Source organism: Atta colombica, unplaced genomic scaffold (assembly GCF_001594045.1).
Source record: "Atta colombica isolate Treedump-2 unplaced genomic scaffold, Acol1.0 scaffold27, whole genome shotgun sequence".
Lineage (NCBI taxonomy): Eukaryota > Metazoa > Arthropoda > Insecta > Hymenoptera > Formicidae > Atta > Atta colombica.
Window position 1 is genome coordinate 3,003,465 of NW_017259370.1, and position 17,746 is coordinate 3,021,210.

The 17,746-nt window shown below is 33.7% G+C and overlaps 4 protein-coding genes across 5 annotated transcripts in view; 2 read left to right on the plus strand and 2 right to left on the minus strand.

Annotated features, from left to right (window-relative positions):
• Positions 1-3,933, plus strand: part of LOC108689534 — a 10,113-nt gene extending 6,180 nt beyond the window's left edge. Inside the window, exons 2-6 of the mRNA XM_018196327.1 lie at positions 949-1,154; positions 1,459-1,514; positions 2,049-2,213; positions 3,099-3,235; positions 3,351-3,933. Of these exons, the coding sequence (XP_018051816.1) occupies positions 1,131-1,154; positions 1,459-1,514; positions 2,049-2,213; positions 3,099-3,235; positions 3,351-3,493 (525 nt within the window). The 5' untranslated portion in view covers positions 949-1,130 and the 3' untranslated portion in view covers positions 3,494-3,933. The remainder of the gene's footprint in view (positions 1-948; positions 1,155-1,458; positions 1,515-2,048; positions 2,214-3,098; positions 3,236-3,350) is intronic.
• A 511-nt stretch (positions 3,934-4,444) lies between these two features.
• On the minus strand, positions 4,445-7,928 carry LOC108689533 (uricase). Of its 2 annotated transcripts, XM_018196325.1 has the most exons (5): positions 7,731-7,928; positions 6,127-6,542; positions 5,432-5,739; positions 5,054-5,177; positions 4,445-4,554 (listed from the first exon to the last, which is right to left on the minus strand). In XM_018196325.1, the coding sequence occupies exons 1-5, from the start codon at positions 7,859-7,861 to the stop codon at positions 4,445-4,447; spliced, it is 1,089 nt and encodes a 362-aa protein (XP_018051814.1). In that variant the 5' UTR covers positions 7,862-7,928. The 2 variants fall into 2 exon arrangements, with proteins under 2 accessions (XP_018051814.1, XP_018051815.1); XM_018196326.1 differs by lacking the exon at positions 4,445-4,554 and having other exon boundaries at positions 4,649-5,177; positions 7,731-7,922.
• Positions 7,929-11,056: 3,128 nt separating this feature from the next.
• LOC108689511 (pseudouridine-metabolizing bifunctional protein C1861.05) overlaps positions 11,057-17,746 on the plus strand; it is a 26,803-nt gene continuing 20,113 nt past the window's right edge. The window contains exons 1-5 of the mRNA XM_018196290.1: positions 11,057-11,326; positions 11,720-12,082; positions 12,204-12,543; positions 12,631-12,755; positions 12,913-12,972. Coding sequence (XP_018051779.1) covers positions 11,087-11,326; positions 11,720-12,082; positions 12,204-12,543; positions 12,631-12,755; positions 12,913-12,972 — 1,128 coding nt within the window. The 5' untranslated portion in view covers positions 11,057-11,086. The remainder of the gene's footprint in view (positions 11,327-11,719; positions 12,083-12,203; positions 12,544-12,630; positions 12,756-12,912; positions 12,973-17,746) is intronic.
• The window catches only part of LOC108689506, an 8,495-nt gene continuing 4,916 nt past the window's right edge, over positions 14,168-17,746 (minus strand). Inside the window, exon 4 of the mRNA XM_018196286.1 lies at positions 14,168-17,276. Within this exon, the coding sequence (XP_018051775.1) occupies positions 16,975-17,276 (302 nt within the window). The 3' untranslated portion in view covers positions 14,168-16,974. The remainder of the gene's footprint in view (positions 17,277-17,746) is intronic.

Sequence of the window (17,746 nt, forward strand, 5' to 3'; positions counted from 1 at the left end):
TTTATGATTTTATATTATTATATTATATTATATATTTTTATATTATTTAATTAATAAACACTATTAATTTAATAATTCATAATAATGCACATCATATTATAGAAAAATTTTGCTAAAATATCTAAAAGTTTAGTTAAATGATACGGGTCTAAAAATAATTTGATTGGACTATCAAAATAATCATATAAAAATCTCAAGTATGATGTGCAATGTTGCAAAATGTTTTAATATTCTAGCAATCAAATTCTACATATTTTGAATGTTCTACATATCTTGATAGTTCAACAAAATTATTTTCAGATTTATATACAGAAAAGATGATGAAAAGATTTTGCTAAAATATTAAAAAATTTAGTTAAATACAGATCTAAAAATAATTTTATTGGGCTATCAAAACTACGTATATTGAAAGAAAGAATTGGCTGCTATAGCAAATTAGATGGTAAAATATGGCATAGCATTTTTAATTGGCTTTGGATTGCAACCAATTAAAAATGCTATACCTTATTGAGCCAATCTTTTTGTTCAGTGTAGGATTCTTAAACTGATTGCGATATTTCAAGTTTAATTTAGTTTTCGTATCGCCGCGTGCGAGAAAACTTGCAATCTCATCGCCTTCCTTTTAATTTTATCGTTATATGTTAATATCACACATGGCTGATGCGACTGACTGTCCATTTCTATTTATATCCATTTCTACTAATGCAGATTAATTTTAAAACTTTTTGCAGCATTATTCATGTTTGAGAGTTACGTAATTATTTTAACGGTTCAAACAAAAGTATTTTCAGATCTATATTTAGCTAAGTTAAAATTTTTAAATACTTAGTAAAACTATTCTTTCCGTGAACATTTCATACACAGTGCTCTGCATATAGCTCTGATTATGACTGCGAGGAAGTGATTACAACAACGTAGGAATACATGTTTCTTGAAAAATTGTTTCAGCGATCACCTGATGAACCGCGGCCGAGGGGAAAAATGAAAAGTATGAGTGCATGAAGAGAAAGAGGGTAAGAGAGCGCGGCTATAAAGCGATCCAGTTTCATCGAAATTCTCAGTTTGTTGTATTCATATATCGCAGACTGCGGACGTAGCGATCCGATCAACCTTCCAGTTAGTACTGCAGCATGAAGACGCGGCTGATGTTGCAAGTAAATGACCAGATATCTTAATGGCAGGTGCAAAAACGACCTTGCAAATTTGAGATTTCATGATGTTGTTCTTCGTTATATGGAGGAAGTGCACTTAGGAGTACCGCCTACGTTATAACTCCAACAATTTGTGTTCTGTGGTCTAATAAATAACTAATAAATAACTTAATAGCTCGATGCGAACAAAGTCGACGTGTCGCTCGAGATAACTGGCGATTATTAATTATATATGAACGATTGAGAATAAAATTTAAAAAAAAAAAAGAAAAGGAGACTATAGATTAATTGTTGTGGTGATTTGCAGTTGGCGCTACCTGTGGTGCTTTTGGCCGGACCCTCGGAAGAATTTTTTTTTCAATAGTGAGTGTGTCTTTGTACTTTCTTTATTCAGAGCTATTGAAATTCGAAAATAATAATTTAATCTTATGCAAGATATATCAAATCAATTTTGTCTCCTTCGACTTGTGAACTTTCGTTGAGTTAATTTTCTTTGGTCGAAACTTTGATACTATTATTTTTTGTAATTTGTTTTTAGATATTTTAATAAACAAATTCTAAGTTAAAATTTTGCTAAAAAGTAGATTCGCAATTGTTTGAATAATAAAATTTTTTATCTGTTAGCTATTCTAAGACTTTTTTTAAATAGCTTTTTTTTAAATCAGATTTAAGCTTTTTTAAATAGCCTTATTTTTAATAATTTAGAATTTATTAGCATAATTTTTTTGTAAAAGAAGAAAATTGTCTCCCTCCTCCTAGAGAGACAAGATAAAATCGAAAGCTCTCGATGGAATGGAGCGGCATGAAAAAAATTTGTATGCAATACAACAAATGTGCTATTTCTTCTACTTTCCGCTTTTCTGTCTTCAATTATTTATACATTTTCTCACGTTGCAGCCCTAAGAAGGCACTGACGGAATTCTTTGAATCTCTGAAGGCAAAAAAGACGCTGCCTAAGATAGGACATGTACAACACTATCACATACATTATTATCCGATGCCTTTCCCTCTATTAGCATGGACGAGAGCACCAGATAAATACTATCTCGACGAATTCTACGAGTACGTTCCAATTGAATAAAAAAGATTAAACTTGTTTCGCAACTCGATTGCGTTTCGGAAAAAAATTATCTATAGAAAAAATCTATATAGAAAAATAATAAATTATTGCATGAAGGAAAGCGATATTTCAAGTTTAGTTTAGTTTTCGTATCGCCGCGTGAAAACTTGCAATCTCATCGCCAATCCTTTTAATTTTATTTGCACATTATATGTTAATATCACATATGGCTGATGCGACTTGCTGTCCATTTCTATTTATATCCATTTCTATTAATGCAGATTAATATTGATTTAACTTACTCTTTATCCTTTTCTAATTCCTAGAAAAGAAAAAGATAAATAGCGAGTTAAATTAATGATCTCTTTTCTGATCCTACATTAGAACTCTCTTTCTCGCTTTCGACAAATTAAACATATACCTATTTTGAATGTAAATTCCAAAAGTGTACACTAGTTCAGCTACAGAAAACAGATCTTAAAATTAAAATTAATTTACATTGGTAGAAATGTATGGAAAGATTTTATTGAAATATCTAAAAATTTATAGCTAGATATAAATCTAAAAATAATTTTGTTGGATCACTTAAATAATTATACGTATACACGGAAAGAACGATTTTACTGGAGTATATAAAGGTGAAAATATACAGATCTAAGAATAATTTTGTTGGATTAATTAATTATGCAAAATAATTATGCAGAAAGTTCAAGCATTGCTGCAAAAAGTTTTGATTCTATGAATCGGGCGTCCGACAAAATTATTTTGGTGGACCAACAAAATTATTTTCATCTAGATAAATTTATCTGCATCTAGATAAATTTTTAGGTGTTTTCAACAAAATCATCTTTTCCGTGCGGGCATAACTCGAATATTTTATTTTCCAGCGACGCTCTCACGTCACTCGGCTGGTCAGGTTATCATTACGGATACGCGTCAGATCCGTCGCTAATCATGTCGTCGAGTCTCCAACACCTGTCCGGGTCGGATGTATGGAATAACCTTTGGGGCGAGAAGATTCTAGGTGAGGACAAATAATTCTGCACGAAGAAAAATCGATCGTTTATTCATTCATCGATTGGAACGCATAAGAAAAGAACCGAGCAATCTCGCGATTAAAAATAGCTATCTTTTTACAGACACCGACGACTCGACACCGCTCGACACGATCGATCGTAATTCCAAGGGAATACTGGTGCAAGTCCCCGTCAATCGGCCACTCGTGTTTCATCTGCCATTGAAGAAGTCACGGCAGAGACGGATAGAGATGGCGACGACTTAAGATCTCGCCATGAAACACCTGTTTCTCTTTCTCGAAACCAACAATTGTGTAAAATTGATCATCAAACATCACATCAAATCTTCAATCGTTTTAGTTCTAGTTATTAGTTCTAGTTATTAGTTCCAGATTAGTTAATTAAGATTAGTTAATTAAAAATTTAACTTTTAAGTGTTTAGCTCGATGTATAAATTTGACGATAAGTTCTTTTTAGCTGAACAGCTCTTTTTATGCTTTTGCACAGTTCATCCTTTCCCTTTTTTTTCTAACAAGGAAAAAAAAAGATGAATCATACAAGAAGTTCTGCTAATTAAAAGAATGCTTGAGGCTTGTTATTTATTATGCGCATATCAGGCATTTTGAAATGTTCCTTGATTCTGTATATCTTCTTACATTTAGATTTACTCGTCGAAACGAAAATATGTGAATGTTATTATACGAAATTATAATTTAGAATTTAGAATTAGAATTATAATTTAGAATTGAAATGAGGCTCTGAATCATTCGCGAGTAACATTTGTGGAAGTTGTTTACATATTTTAGCCGCATACGCGTGAAATTTTGGCTCGCATTCACGCCGTCGCCGAGTAGGCTTCAGCAATGACCTGGGCAATAATTCACTCATTTGTGGTACGATCGAATCAGCCTTAAATTTATTTCGTTCAATGCGAGCCTTTTGCTGCGCCTCGTAATCCTCCTGCAATCTCGATGTAAGCTGCATCATGTATCTGCGATCCGTCAATCGTACTACATTAGTTCCCATCAGCAACGTTAATCGCGATCTCACGGGTGTGTAACTGATTCTGTGTCAATTAATTAAGAGGTTATTCTCAGCAAAAATCGATGGAAAGGCTTCAATCTCACCCGTATTTTACGCAGTCTGCTTCCCACCATGTCGGAGGCACATCATATAGATCCACAGCCGGCGAGAACATATTTTATGAATTGTAAATTTTAGAAGTGAATTTTTACGTGAAATTTTTCGTAGTCCGATGACAATTTCATTAAAAGAAAGTGTTCACTCAATTTGAGCGTTTTTTGTCCCATACTTCCTATATTATCAGCTTATAATAAATTAAAATAAAATAGAATAATTCCAGATAAATTTATTTATCATTTTATGGTGGCATGTATAAGAAAAAATTAAGAGAATTAAAGTTTATATAAAATTGAAGTTTATATAAAATATATGTATATGAAATTACAAATATGTAAAAATTACAGAATTTTATTCCGAAATCTGGCGCGAGTTATACACTCCAAAGTAATCTTTAAAAATTTATTTGATTATTTGATTGATTTATTTGATGAGAATTAAATTAAAGACTGGTTGTTCCAGCTTCGGGTAAATTATGTGATAATAATTTATTTATTGTATAAACAAAAGAGCAAAAGAATAAAAGCATTACTCTTATGAAAGAGAATAAGACAGTGAAGTTTACCGAAAGATGGAACAATTCAGCCTGATTATAAAAAATGTAAACTTTATTAATAACTCAACACTCATACATGTCTATAATTTGGCCGAGGAATCTTTTCTGTTTAATCGACCATAAATAATACCTGACGGCTTATCTAAGGGTAGATAAACTTCCTTGTTTTGTCCTTCTATTCTTAGTTTAGTGAACGAGCTGAAATCCAAATCGATGTAATGCTTGTTCGGCATTTGCATCTCGATGCTACTAATCTGTAAATATTTTATTTCCGCGTAATGCATACATAATAGGTAAAACAAAATAATTAAATATATTAATTTATTATTATAATATGTAATTATTATTATTTAATATTTTAATAATGTTAAATATTTTTTTATTTATTTATTTTAATTTTAACTTATTAATTTAATATTAAAATAAATTAAATTAAGATCTTTTTGGCAAAACGTTATGAGATAGGTAGTAAACAATTACTTTGTGATAATAATATGTTAATGCTTACTTGCTTGACTTTATCAAGTATGCACTTTTCTGTGAGATAAAGCGTATTCTGTACACTGAACGAATGAATCCCCGTATCTGGTGGACCCGCGAAATTCTGTAGAATGCATTCCTTCACCATATGCCAAGCACCATCAAAATCTACCTCGGCGGTGGAATAATCCCATGCTGCCATTACAACAGTACTGAAAATACGATCGTGCGTGTCTTGCAACGTGCCATATTCGTCCTGAACGAAGTTTACAAACGAGCTCTGAGTGGTTTTCAACACTCGCAGCCCTTTTAATCCACCGCATATTTGTGGCGGCCCTAGAACCGAGTAAATCTTGAATAAAAAGTTAATAGACTAATCTTCTGCTTGTTCAAATGCATATTTTCTGATTTCGTAATAAATCAAATGCATGTGCCGAAAAATATGTTGCATTAAAAAATATTACGTTAATACATCTTTTAATTTAAGGGCAAAAAATAAAATCTTACATATAAATTAAAGACATCAAACTTTCATAATGTAACTTTATCATATAAAAAAATAATAATGATAATGATATAAAAGAATCACGAAATAAATCTATTTAGGAATTATCTGAAGATTGAATTTATTTAGAAATTTAAAATCAGATCAATATTTTTCATTTTCCGAATTAGTCTCAATGAGTTACATGAAATAAGCGGATCATTTTTCTCGAGCCATACCATTTCTGACCTGACTGACTTGGCAGAATCTCGTCGCAGTGGGATTCATAACGAAGGCGTGATTGTGCGGCCGGTTGTTAGTGTGATACCTGGTCCACGGATATTCCTCGACGTTGATATTGACTTGTGCCACGTGTTTATACGTATAGAGGAAGTGAGAGCAAAGTAGAAGCGCGAACGTTTCGGGCGATTGAACGCCGTGCTTCTTCGCTAGCAGGTACACCGTATTCTTTTGACTATCCGTCGAGACGACGTCGCGATTGTCACCCTCAAAAAATTCCTTCCGGTCGTACAGACGTAAGTGCGTATCGATCTCGTACTCGCGAATGTCGTGGTAAGGCTCATTATTCCGATTTACGTACAACAACTTGACATTATTCTTGCCATAAGCACAAGTGCCTAATTCATATTCGTCCCTAAACACAAATTCTTTCTGAATTTATTTACCATTTAAATTTTTTATTCGTTCACATGATATTCTTCTACTTTTTTCTGACTTATTTAGATACAGAGAAAATATTACATCAGTTACTATGATATTAATCTTTTTTTATAATTGTACCAGTTACTATAATATTAATTCTTTTTTGTAATGAGAATATATAATCTCTGAGCGAAGAATTTAAATATTATTATAATATTGGCTGCTTTTAGCAGAAAATAGTTTTGTAATTGTTGTAAGATTATTTTATATGATTAATTTATACATGTAGATCTATAAGGAATTAAGAACAAGAACGAATCATACTAAAGAATTTTTCAACAGTTGCAAAGTTACTTTTTCTACTGAACTCAGCCAATGTTGTACGATATTGAAGTACTTGTACTATAAAAATTGCAATGGACTATTGATTTTCACCGATCGCATTAATAGAAATTACGATGCGCACTGTGAACAGTTATAGATATTTTAAATCGCTATGGGGACAATTTATAGATATATATAACAATGTCATAATCCCATTTTAGGCGATCTATAATTCGTGTCAGATTTCAAGACATAATTCTATTTTCATATAGATTTTGCGTATTTTGATACATGTGCGCATCCTATATTTATGTATGTACATATTTCTGATTCTTTAAATATTTTTTTGTACACGGCGTATAAATTTATAAATAGGATTCTATCTTGAAATCTGACGCGAATTATAGGTCGTCTAAAGTAGGTTTTAAGCTTAAAACGTCTATTTTAATTCAATCAATCTATTTTCTGTTACGTCTGAATTTACTGCATCGACATCGTATGTTATTCTCCGTGGACGAAATAAAACATACAATTTGTGTAAAAGCAATTACAAGGTTTTGAGATTTTTTTCTTTAATTAATTGTATTGACAAAGCGTACATTAAAAATTCGAATAATTGCAACTCTCTCGTAAAATGCTAGCCTAAAGCTACTGAAGACTCCGTTATAATTCTTACTATAATATTTTCTTTGTAACTATTTATGTCGGTTTATTTATTTATATTTCTAATGAAGCGTCTGGAGTTTTGTGGGTCAATCCTAAGCAAAATTGTAAGGTTCGTAACTTAATTGTTCTCGTAAGAGATTAATAAGAATTCGTGACTGGAATTCACTAGTTGAAAGGAAATATAATGTACCTTTTTTCATTCTCACTAAAATAAATGCGTTTATCTCTTGTGTATGACGATTCCTGGTTTCTTAGCGATCTACTAAATGAATACATTTCGTCATCCTGTAGATGGGAAAGCGGCTCCTTATGCGGGGACATCCTTGTCGTACACTTCGGAGTGAGATTATCACGCACTACGTGCTGTACGACGGCATCGATATGATATATATGGACGATATTGTCGCGTTTGGAAATCATATCCCACCGCGTTTTTCCACCCTTGAACTCAAAACGTCTCTTGAGTCTCGGCAAAAATCTGATCTTATGCACTCGAAAACATCACGCTCCCCGCACACAGACGCAACTAGGATTGACCCTCGATGAACTTGTAATCTTGGCGACAACGAGATCGAAACGCATTTTCACAACATTGTCGATAATCTCGGTGACGACACCGGAGAAGAGTTTTAGGGGACAAAAAAAGACGCAATTCTTTCACGGTCATAATTGTTTCAAGAAGCCAGTTCCGAGAAGTATCAGTCATCTCTAATCGTGCTCTGCTCCAATTACGGTAGAATCGAAACCATATTGGAGAATATGTCGATATATGTTAAATCCATTTCCCGAAAATTGACGTCAAATAAATAGGATTGTCGCAATATGCAAATATATAATAATAAATTATCAGCACGAACGGTTCGTGATAAGATATCTACTAAACAATCTATTAATATCCCAAATGATGAGCATATTTACTGATGACATTACATAATATTTACAGATTATGTAGCATTTACCAATAGCATTTGTGTCTGTAATCTTCCCACTGACTGCAAGAATTGTGTGATTGCTGACATTTTTTTGCTAGATATGCCAATTTTTTGTATTTATCAAAAATTATGAGGTAACAAGTATCGAACGATTTATTGGATAATGTCATTCGATATTTGTTATGTCATAATTTTTAATAATTAAAAAAATACTATAACAATACTTTTAATGTTCAAAATAAGGGATTAATTGGCTAGTAAGTTGAATTTATTTCTATTAGCTAGTATTAAATTAATTCCTATAAGAGAAATAAATATTATTTTTCTATCAATTGTTATTGTTCAATGTTTGTAACAACAAAAATTTTTCTAATCGATCAGATAAGAACAGCGATTTCGCACAAACAATGTTGCGATGTGTGTGATCAAATTTCGCATGATTCTAACTTTGTATAATATATTCATTATCCTTAATAAAAAAATCTTTTCTTCTATAAATTTAGCCAAACTCGGCTCATTTTTAATTTGCTCATTTGTGAATTTTAACAAAAATTAATTTCTATCCATGTTGACAAAATATAATACAAATATTATATTTGATAATTATCAATTAAATCAATCGAAATTATGTTTAGATGAAAAACATTTTACAATTCAACAAAAAAGATTCAATTCAAAGGTTCATTTATCTCATCTGACGTCACTAGAGACCTTTCATGAAGGCTACGTTTCAATATTTACTGCCAGTACTGAAAATCTACAGCATGTATGTACGTAAGTGTATACTATAGATTTTCAACACTGACAGTGAATGAATACAAGTGAATATATGTATTATAGATAATTATAGTACCCAAGCAGAAAAACAAGCCATGAAATGACGTTAAAATAAATCGTTGCTGATTGAAAAATGTCTTTTACAGCGTTTTCGATTGCAGCGGGTTTAAATAATCGATCCGAGATCGATTATCTCATAAATGACGTCACACGCATGCTCTACTTATTTGGTTTCTATTTAGATGAGGTCATGGTACTTTCGGGTTAATCATTCTCGGGTCAATCTACATCGATTATAGTCGAAAAAGTTATTAGTAATCATTTTGTTACTTCGACATCGTTTTGACGTCACAGTCAGTTTTTTATAAGCTGCACTAGATAACTGCACTAGAACTTTTTTCTCATTTTAGTAAAATATCAAATGTATACTTGTTTCACTTTTTAAGTTCCAAAAGTACAGTTATAAAAAACAGATCTATAACAACCCGGATGAAAATAAAAATCGGAGCATAAATTGAATATAATGGGAGAGTAACAGAAGCGTAAACGAAACTTTTAAAAGGAGAAAATTGGAACGATAAAACAGAGATAAAAGAAACATTTATGTTTCTTTTATACTTTGATACAATTTTCGCCTTCTAGAAGTTTATTGTGTTCTGCTTGAATACTATTCAAGCAGAACAAGAAAATCAAAATAATGTCGATCAATGTGACGTCAAATTGATTATTTTAATTTTTTTTTCCTTTTAGATTATGCATTTCAAGCCTACTCGAGGTTGTGTATATGTATTTTTGTTGCATCTAGATATTAGTATATACATCATTATTGATTTAAAAAATTCAAAATCATTTTCAATAATTAGTTCAATCAGGAACAAATATGCTACTTTGTTTTATAATGAAAGATGATTATAATGAAAAATTAAAGATATTTCGAACTTCTTTTCTTTTGGCGGTCAATCGATTAGCCAATTGGAGAAGAAAACAGTGAGAGGGTAAAGTTCGGTACTTAAGTGTAGTTCTGCTCAAATAATCACTGCGCCTAATTAAATCGAAAAACATTAATTATGATTGTTATTATATGGACTTCTTCTTTTTAGCAATTTTAGCTGAACTTCTTGTTCATCTTTTCTCTTTTTTTTCCTCCAACATCGAGAAAAATTAAAAGAAAAAAAGTTAAAAAAATCAAGACTACTTCCGGCTTTCAACTGCTGTTCACTTTCTAACCTAAAGTTCAATTCTCTGCACGTGTCGAAGACGCCGGACTATCAGCTGTGATCAGCTGTTCGCGACGCACAAATCCCGATTCTCTACTCCTGAATTAGACGCGCACGCACGTGTCCTGATCGTCAAACATAAACAATTTTACATGTAGAATATTCATTACATCGAATTTACAAAAATTTCAAATCTTTCATCTTTGAAATTTATATCTTCTCTCTTTTTTCTTCAATATCAAATCATACACCTATTTCATTTTAAGCGCATTTAAGATATATCACAGTGCAGTTACAGGGATACAATTCTGTATGGCTGCCGGCCATATAATCGAGAGACAGACGTCATCGGATCAGGATCTTTATTGATCTTGTTATACAACGATAAAAATGGAAGAAAAATGAAGTAATATCATCGATATATAAAATTCATACGGTGAAATAAAGTACCGTTCGTTCGTTACGTATCGGCGCTTGTACCTTAATCAGTTTATCTCAATTCGTTTCAAATAACATTTGATTATCGCGATTACTTTCATTCGTTTGTCTTATCTAGAAGTTGAGAAAAACTCGCGTCAAAAATACTCTGCATATTCATTCAAGCGTTCATTCATCCCGATATGCATCGATCCCGTTTGAGCGACCTCATAGGAAAATTATGCAGGAGATCCAACGTGCCGCCGATCCATCGGAGATCGATCGCCGGTCGGAATTCGCTCGTCTATGGACCGAATGTCGCGGCGGCTCGAAAACACGGTCTACCTATCGTGGCACTAGAATCGACAATCATCACACACGGTATGCCGTATCCAAATAACTTGGACACCGCGCTGAAAGTCGAAGATGCAATCAGAAAGCAAGTATGATATCCAATGACGTTCTTTTTTCAGATGAAGACAATTGATGCTTTCTAGCAAGAAACATATAGTGATCAATTCATCTTTGTTAAACATTTAGAAGTAATAATGAGAATAATGAGAAGTAATGAATCATTGTGTTACACTTATGTTATCTGTGTCTCTTGCTGGAAAGCATTCTAATATAAAGTAACTTTAGGAACTTCCCCATCGAAAGGTCTTTTTGATTATCAATAAAACAAGAGAAATTTGAATATTTTATTTGAGAATTTTCAAAAATAAAAAAATTTTCTAAGTTAATATATTGAATATATTGTGAGTAGCTTTGAAAGTTATCTATCACGATTGAACAATAATGTTGTGAACAATAGTAGACACACTTTTTGCTTATTTTAGGGTGTCATACCTGCAACGATAGGAATCATAAATGGCAAGATACATGTAGGCTTGAACAATGAACAACTGGAGACCTTGTCTAAAGCTGACTCTGCAAAGACTATAAAGTGTTCACGAAGGGATATTTCTTTCATTTTGTCGCAAGGATTGAATGGTGGTACAACAGTCAGTGGCACAATGTTAATTGCACATGCAGTTGGTATTCCAATAATGGCAACAGGTGGTATCGGTGGTGTTCACAGAGGAGCTGAGCTAACTCTTGACATCAGTGCCGACCTAATTGAACTTGGACGCACACCGGTGGCAGTTGTTTGCTCTGGTATCAAATCTATTCTGGACATTGGCAAGACCTTGGAGTATTTGGTAGATATACTTAAAGATTTGATAGATATGAATATATAACCATTTCTATGTTTCATACAATTTATAAATGTTCCTTTTGTTTCCAGAGGTTAACATAAAAATACGGATTTTATGCTCGCAGGAAACTCAAGGAGTACCGGTCATAAAAATAGGCAAAACGCCAGAATTTCCAGCTTTTCACTGTTCTGAAACTTCAGACAAAATAAAAGCACCGTGCAGAATCTCCAATGCCAAGGAAGCAGCCGATATTGTGGAGACACAGAGAATACTGGGTATTAACACAGGGATGTTATTTGCAGTTCCTATTCCTGAAAAATATGCATTGCAACCTAGTGTCATGGATGCTGCTATATCTGAGGCTTTAAAGAAAGCTAATGCTATGTGCATAACGGGCAAGCAAGTTACGCCTTTCCTTTTAAGTGAACTCGACGAGATCACGCGTGGTCAGTCACTTGAAGCGAGTGAGTAAATAGAAATTAATTGCGATATAAAATGCGATAAAATGTAATTGTTATGTTTAAAACATTTGGCTTATGACAATTTTACAGATATAGCTCTCATAGAAAACAATGCTAAAGTCGCAGCTGAAATCGCCTTGAATCTCTGTGAAAAATCTCAAACAGCCCATATAAGCTCTACTTCTGTACCATCAATAATATCAAGACAAAAACCGGTAAGTCCGAAAAGAATATAAAATTATTTCTTGAAAATAGACTTAAGAAGCATGACGTGAGAAGTTACTTTATCATAACATTTAAGACTGACACACCGTTAAACAAGTCATGCCACTATCTCTATTTGAAGTATATTTAAACTAATGTGTTATTCAGGTGGTTATTGGCGCGTCAATAGTGGATACTGTTCTGCAAGTGAAGGATCCCCAAATAAAAGTAAGTCAAAAATCTCACAATCAAAGTTATACTAAATAACCAATTTTTTTTCTTATATATTCATATTACATAATATAGTTTGTAGAACAGTAACAGTATTTATATACAATTACCACTTTTTTTTTATCTTTTTATGTACACTTAATAATATCAAATAATGGGAAATCTCGCGTAGAACAGGGGAAGATTATGGTGTATGTTAACAAACGCTTTATAGAATAGCAAACCTATGAAATACGGCCGTATTGAAACCGGCGGCGTATCCCTGTAATGTAAATTAAATACAGATGCAAGCTTGTCGATACGATATTATGAGAGGTTCATTAACGTAAACGCGCTATTGAGCTCGATTGTAGCTTGTAACTACGTGTTAATTATTTCGTGTTCGCTCTTCTTCATTAACAGTCTTTGAATACACTCTTTTTTTTTCTTCATCGCGTGTGTGTCGTCTTTATACAATATTAAGATAGTCAAAGCTTTTAAGTGTGCATACTTTTCTTTCGATATCGCGCTACGATCACTCTATGAAATATCTCATTTGCGACATCGCACACCTGGCAGAAACGGATCGATTGATCAAGAAGCTGATTTAATAGGAAATCGATCTTTATATTATTTGTGCGAACATCTTGATTATCGTTAGATATTTTCAGTAACATTCAATGAGATAGAATATTCATTTAGATAAATCTGTTCAGCGACATTGTTTAATATTAGAAAAGATAACGTAAGCTATATAAACTCTTATCTACTTCTTTCTTATTTTAATAAAAAATGGATCGCATTTTTGTAGACTGTTTCCTGTTGATCGATCTGTCGGATTCAACGTGCAATGTCGCAAATGACTAATTGTTCAACCATACCTAATTGTTTGAGATATATAATAAATCGGATTTTAAGCAGGCACTATTCAAAGCTCCCCGCACGTCTTCCACTTCAATTTGTATATATTACATTTAAATACCAATCTCCATTATAAATCGCTATGCTCGTTTGAACTTTGAAATTTTTCTTGCAGTGTGGTTGTACGTTATAACATTAGGAAATGTCGACCGAATAAAATATAAATGCCTAAAATCTTTCGCTGTTTTTTTCTAATAGATGATACATTGATACAACAACCGAAATGAATTCAAATATCTCGTTTCTCCGGAGTTGATATATAAGTTTCATATTGGTTTTTTTTTTTCTTTCCAAATGTATTTTCTTTCGTCTAATTAATTAATTAAAAAACGATTAATATCTCTCTATCTTTTGTATATAATATCTTTATATACATTTAGTGGCAGAGGCTGTGTGTCTGCGAGGTGTAAGCTTTCACATTATTATTACATTCAACAATAATTCGATGGTCTGATTAAGAAAAAAATGATTGAACTTGCACGTAGTCGGCAAAAGAATCTTTTCTTATCTGGAGAAAACGAAAGGAATCAATTATCTTATTTGGCGACACGCACAAATGTTCTACTTCGCTAATAGTGGCCCAAAGATGATCAGGCAACCGTTTGAGATTAATAATTACCCTGTTTTCCAGACTAGCGTAATTATACTTGGACATGTAAAACGCCAGATTTCGAAACACGTAAATTCAACTGCGACAGATAGGATTAACGTAAAGCGTCCCATTTTATGACATCGGCGGAGACATGCGTTCGAACAATTAACAGATAATATCTCGGTTTCTCCTTAAGCAGACGATCGACACTTATTATCTATGCCGGTATATACAGCCTACTATAGTATTTGTATCCATTATCATTGCATTCTCATTAAATGTATAACCCTAAGATTCCTTTAATCCTAGCTAGGAAGCCAATTATTTCGAGTGTACGCTACGTCTTTGTCGCTAAGACGGATCTCAATTATTGGGACACTGGAGTGGCGTATGAGGCGTGCGAAAAGAAAAAGGGAAAATAGTTTGAAACATTGAATGAAGTATCTCCGATCCATACTTATCTTAGTCAATAATGATGGTGTAATTACAAGGAAACGTATCGGTACAAGCTACTTGCGTGACGCGTATCTTTTAGATGTTATGTAACAGCGATTAGAAATTATTTAATCATCGCCTATATTGGAAATTTCTCTTTCCCTCTCATTTCCTCGTTCTTTCATTTTCTGTTATATTATTAATATTATTAAGGAGAAAACTAAACAAATTCTTGTCGCTCAAGAATAATTTGTCTAAACATACATTCATCTTGTCAGAGAAAGGTAGGAGGATCATCAATTTGGCAGTAGTATCTCACAATATTCTCCCGTAACTATCGTAATTATCTCTTAAGAATCATTACAGAACTTAATGAATGTAGTCGCGAGATACGATAGCTGATTAGACAGTACTATAAAGCATAGTTCTGGTCTGAACAAATACAAGTTGTTTGCATTATTAAGAGAGTCAAACGTGAAGTCGCAAAGATATAATTTCCTCAAGTCGAATAAAAGTCACAGAAATTGTTAACAAGTTTTGAATCATAACTTCTATTCTTCAAATAGTGATAGAAAAGATCGAACAGTCAACTAAATTCACTGCTTCTGTTGTTTTAATATTGGTATAATAATATCCATGATGTGTTCAAAAGATAAAATGAATATCTATGGGATTTTTGAGAGAGATACCTTTGCGACATATAATATAGATAGAAAGGAGATACACTAAAAATAATGTTTTGCCAGACAGAAACACGATCCACGAAATACATCTGATTACTAGCTCGAGAGTCTTTAATTAACTCAGAATTGTTAGTCTAAAAACAATTCTATGCAAAGATTCAACGGGAACAAGAGCTTCGTGTGTCATTTATAGGCGATGATAGTTACATTCGACTGTGACATACTACCGGCGTGGAGTTTATCTTCGAATGAGAAACAGCACGATGGATGATATCTCGGGTACACTGATGACACGATCGATGACGGCTTTATTCGGATATGGGTGAACGCAAGAAAGTTTCACGATTAAAAATAAAATCTGCAAAAGTAGTTATGCACACCGATTATGCGAGGACAGTAAGGCATGTATATGCAAGATGTATACTTGCGAGGAGAGCCCGGGGCAGTTAATGAACAACCCGACGATGTAGTCACCGCGGCTAGGGACGCGCGCGCACAAACACAGCGAAAGCTCGCGTGGAAAAGCGGCGGATTTATTCCATAAAAGTCAGAAGACTAAAGAAAGTTGTTTCTAACCATTTAAAATTAGCGTGCACCTACCCTCTGTAGTTCGATGTCGATGATGACGAAATTAGCATACGACTACGAGAGTACGGGCCGTAAATAGAATGGTTTCTTCGAACTGTTTTTCACGCGGGGTGAGTTGCTCGTCGCTCGTTTTAAGGAATCATAGGGCAACGACGTTCCAGCCTCGGATTGCGCTCTTTTCTTTTTTTTTTTTCACCTTCGGATCACGCAAGATCGGGGGAGTTTCACTCTCGCGTCGTGATCTTGGCGAATTTAAACGCTTCTTCATGAATTTTGCCTTACAAAAATGGAGATAGCTTTCTTTCTCTCTCTATCTCTCTCGCACTATTATATATGTTTTGATTTGGTTCTTTCATTAATAATTGTAAAGTCCCATCGTGATATCGATTCATGAATGCTTGGTCTCTCATGTGCCGTCAACGTCATCCGTCGCCGCAGTCTTCCCTCGGTATTATGTTTGTGTGCACTATCGGCGATAAGACCTCGAGAGTGAGAAGTAGGGATGACTATAGAAGACAAGCTACGCAATTGTCAACCTTCTTCACTTTCACCGATTTCGTCGATACGACGACATCGATAATGACGGCGGCGGCGGCGACGTTTTCTTAGGTATATCACATCGTCCGTTGGACTCGCGCCAGCTAGTAGCTCGCTAGATGTATGTGTTATTTTCTTAAAAAAGAAACTGAAACGTATGACAAAGAGTTTGTCGTACTTTTACTTGTATAGCGGTATATCGGCGCGCCGCCGATTGCTCCTGTATAGGAAACGGTTCTGGGTGCTTCGCCACCATCTCCATAGTCAGGTGCGCCTACTCTGACCGCTTGTTACGGTCACGCCTGTGCCTGGGCTGGTACCATTCGACAGCAACAGCCTGCGGTTAAACTCACGCATCTCGTAGTTGTTGTTACCGTTGCTTTTTTCACGGCCGCCGCCGGCCGCGCAATTGTGGTTGTTCGTCGAGGTAGGTGTCGTTTCCTCGAGTATTAGCGCGCAGTGGCTATTTGTATCGCTGTCAGCACCACCGTCCTGCAGATTGTTCGCCAACAGAGGATGCCGGCCGGTGTTGCATTCGTCCGACTGTAGCAACATCGACGCGTTGCCTGAAAATGAATCAAAAGGTAGTTCTTTTCTTCCTTCAAAAAATCAAATCCTTCAGGAAAAGAACGAATTTGCTGAGAAGTATCTAAAAATTTATCTATATATTTGAATATAATTTTGTTGGACCATCAAAATAATTATGTAGGATGCTTAAATTAGTTACTACTATAGAATGCTAAAACTTACTTTTTATAGCATTTCTCATCATGCTTGAAATTATTTTGATGATCCAAAAAATTTATTTTCAGATCTGTATCTGCCTAAATTTATAGACACTTAAACGAAACCGTCCTTTCTTATTAGATTATTAAGATTGAAATAGTTATTAAGCTTTTACCTCTATTCTATAATAGGTATTCTATTCTCTTCTATAATAGTCTATATTCGAATATTGGTAAAAAGAGTCGATTAATAGATATATCATATTTAAATAGTTATTCATTATTCAAATCTGATATATATATATATATAT

Bases quoted from the DNA above. Each gene is read 5' to 3' on its own strand.
- LOC108689533 (XM_018196325.1), bottom strand. From the start codon at position 7,861: ATGTCCCCGCATAAGGAGCCGCTTTCCCATCTACAGGATGACGAAATG. The intron at 6,543-7,730 runs GTACATTATATT...ATTTGTGTTTAG, and splicing joins TTTAGTGAGAATGAAAAAAG to GGACGAATATGAATTAGGCA. The intron at 4,555-5,053 runs GTATTATTTATG...ATTTATTATAAG, and splicing joins ACCCTTAGATAAGCCGTCAG to CTGATAATATAGGAAGTATG.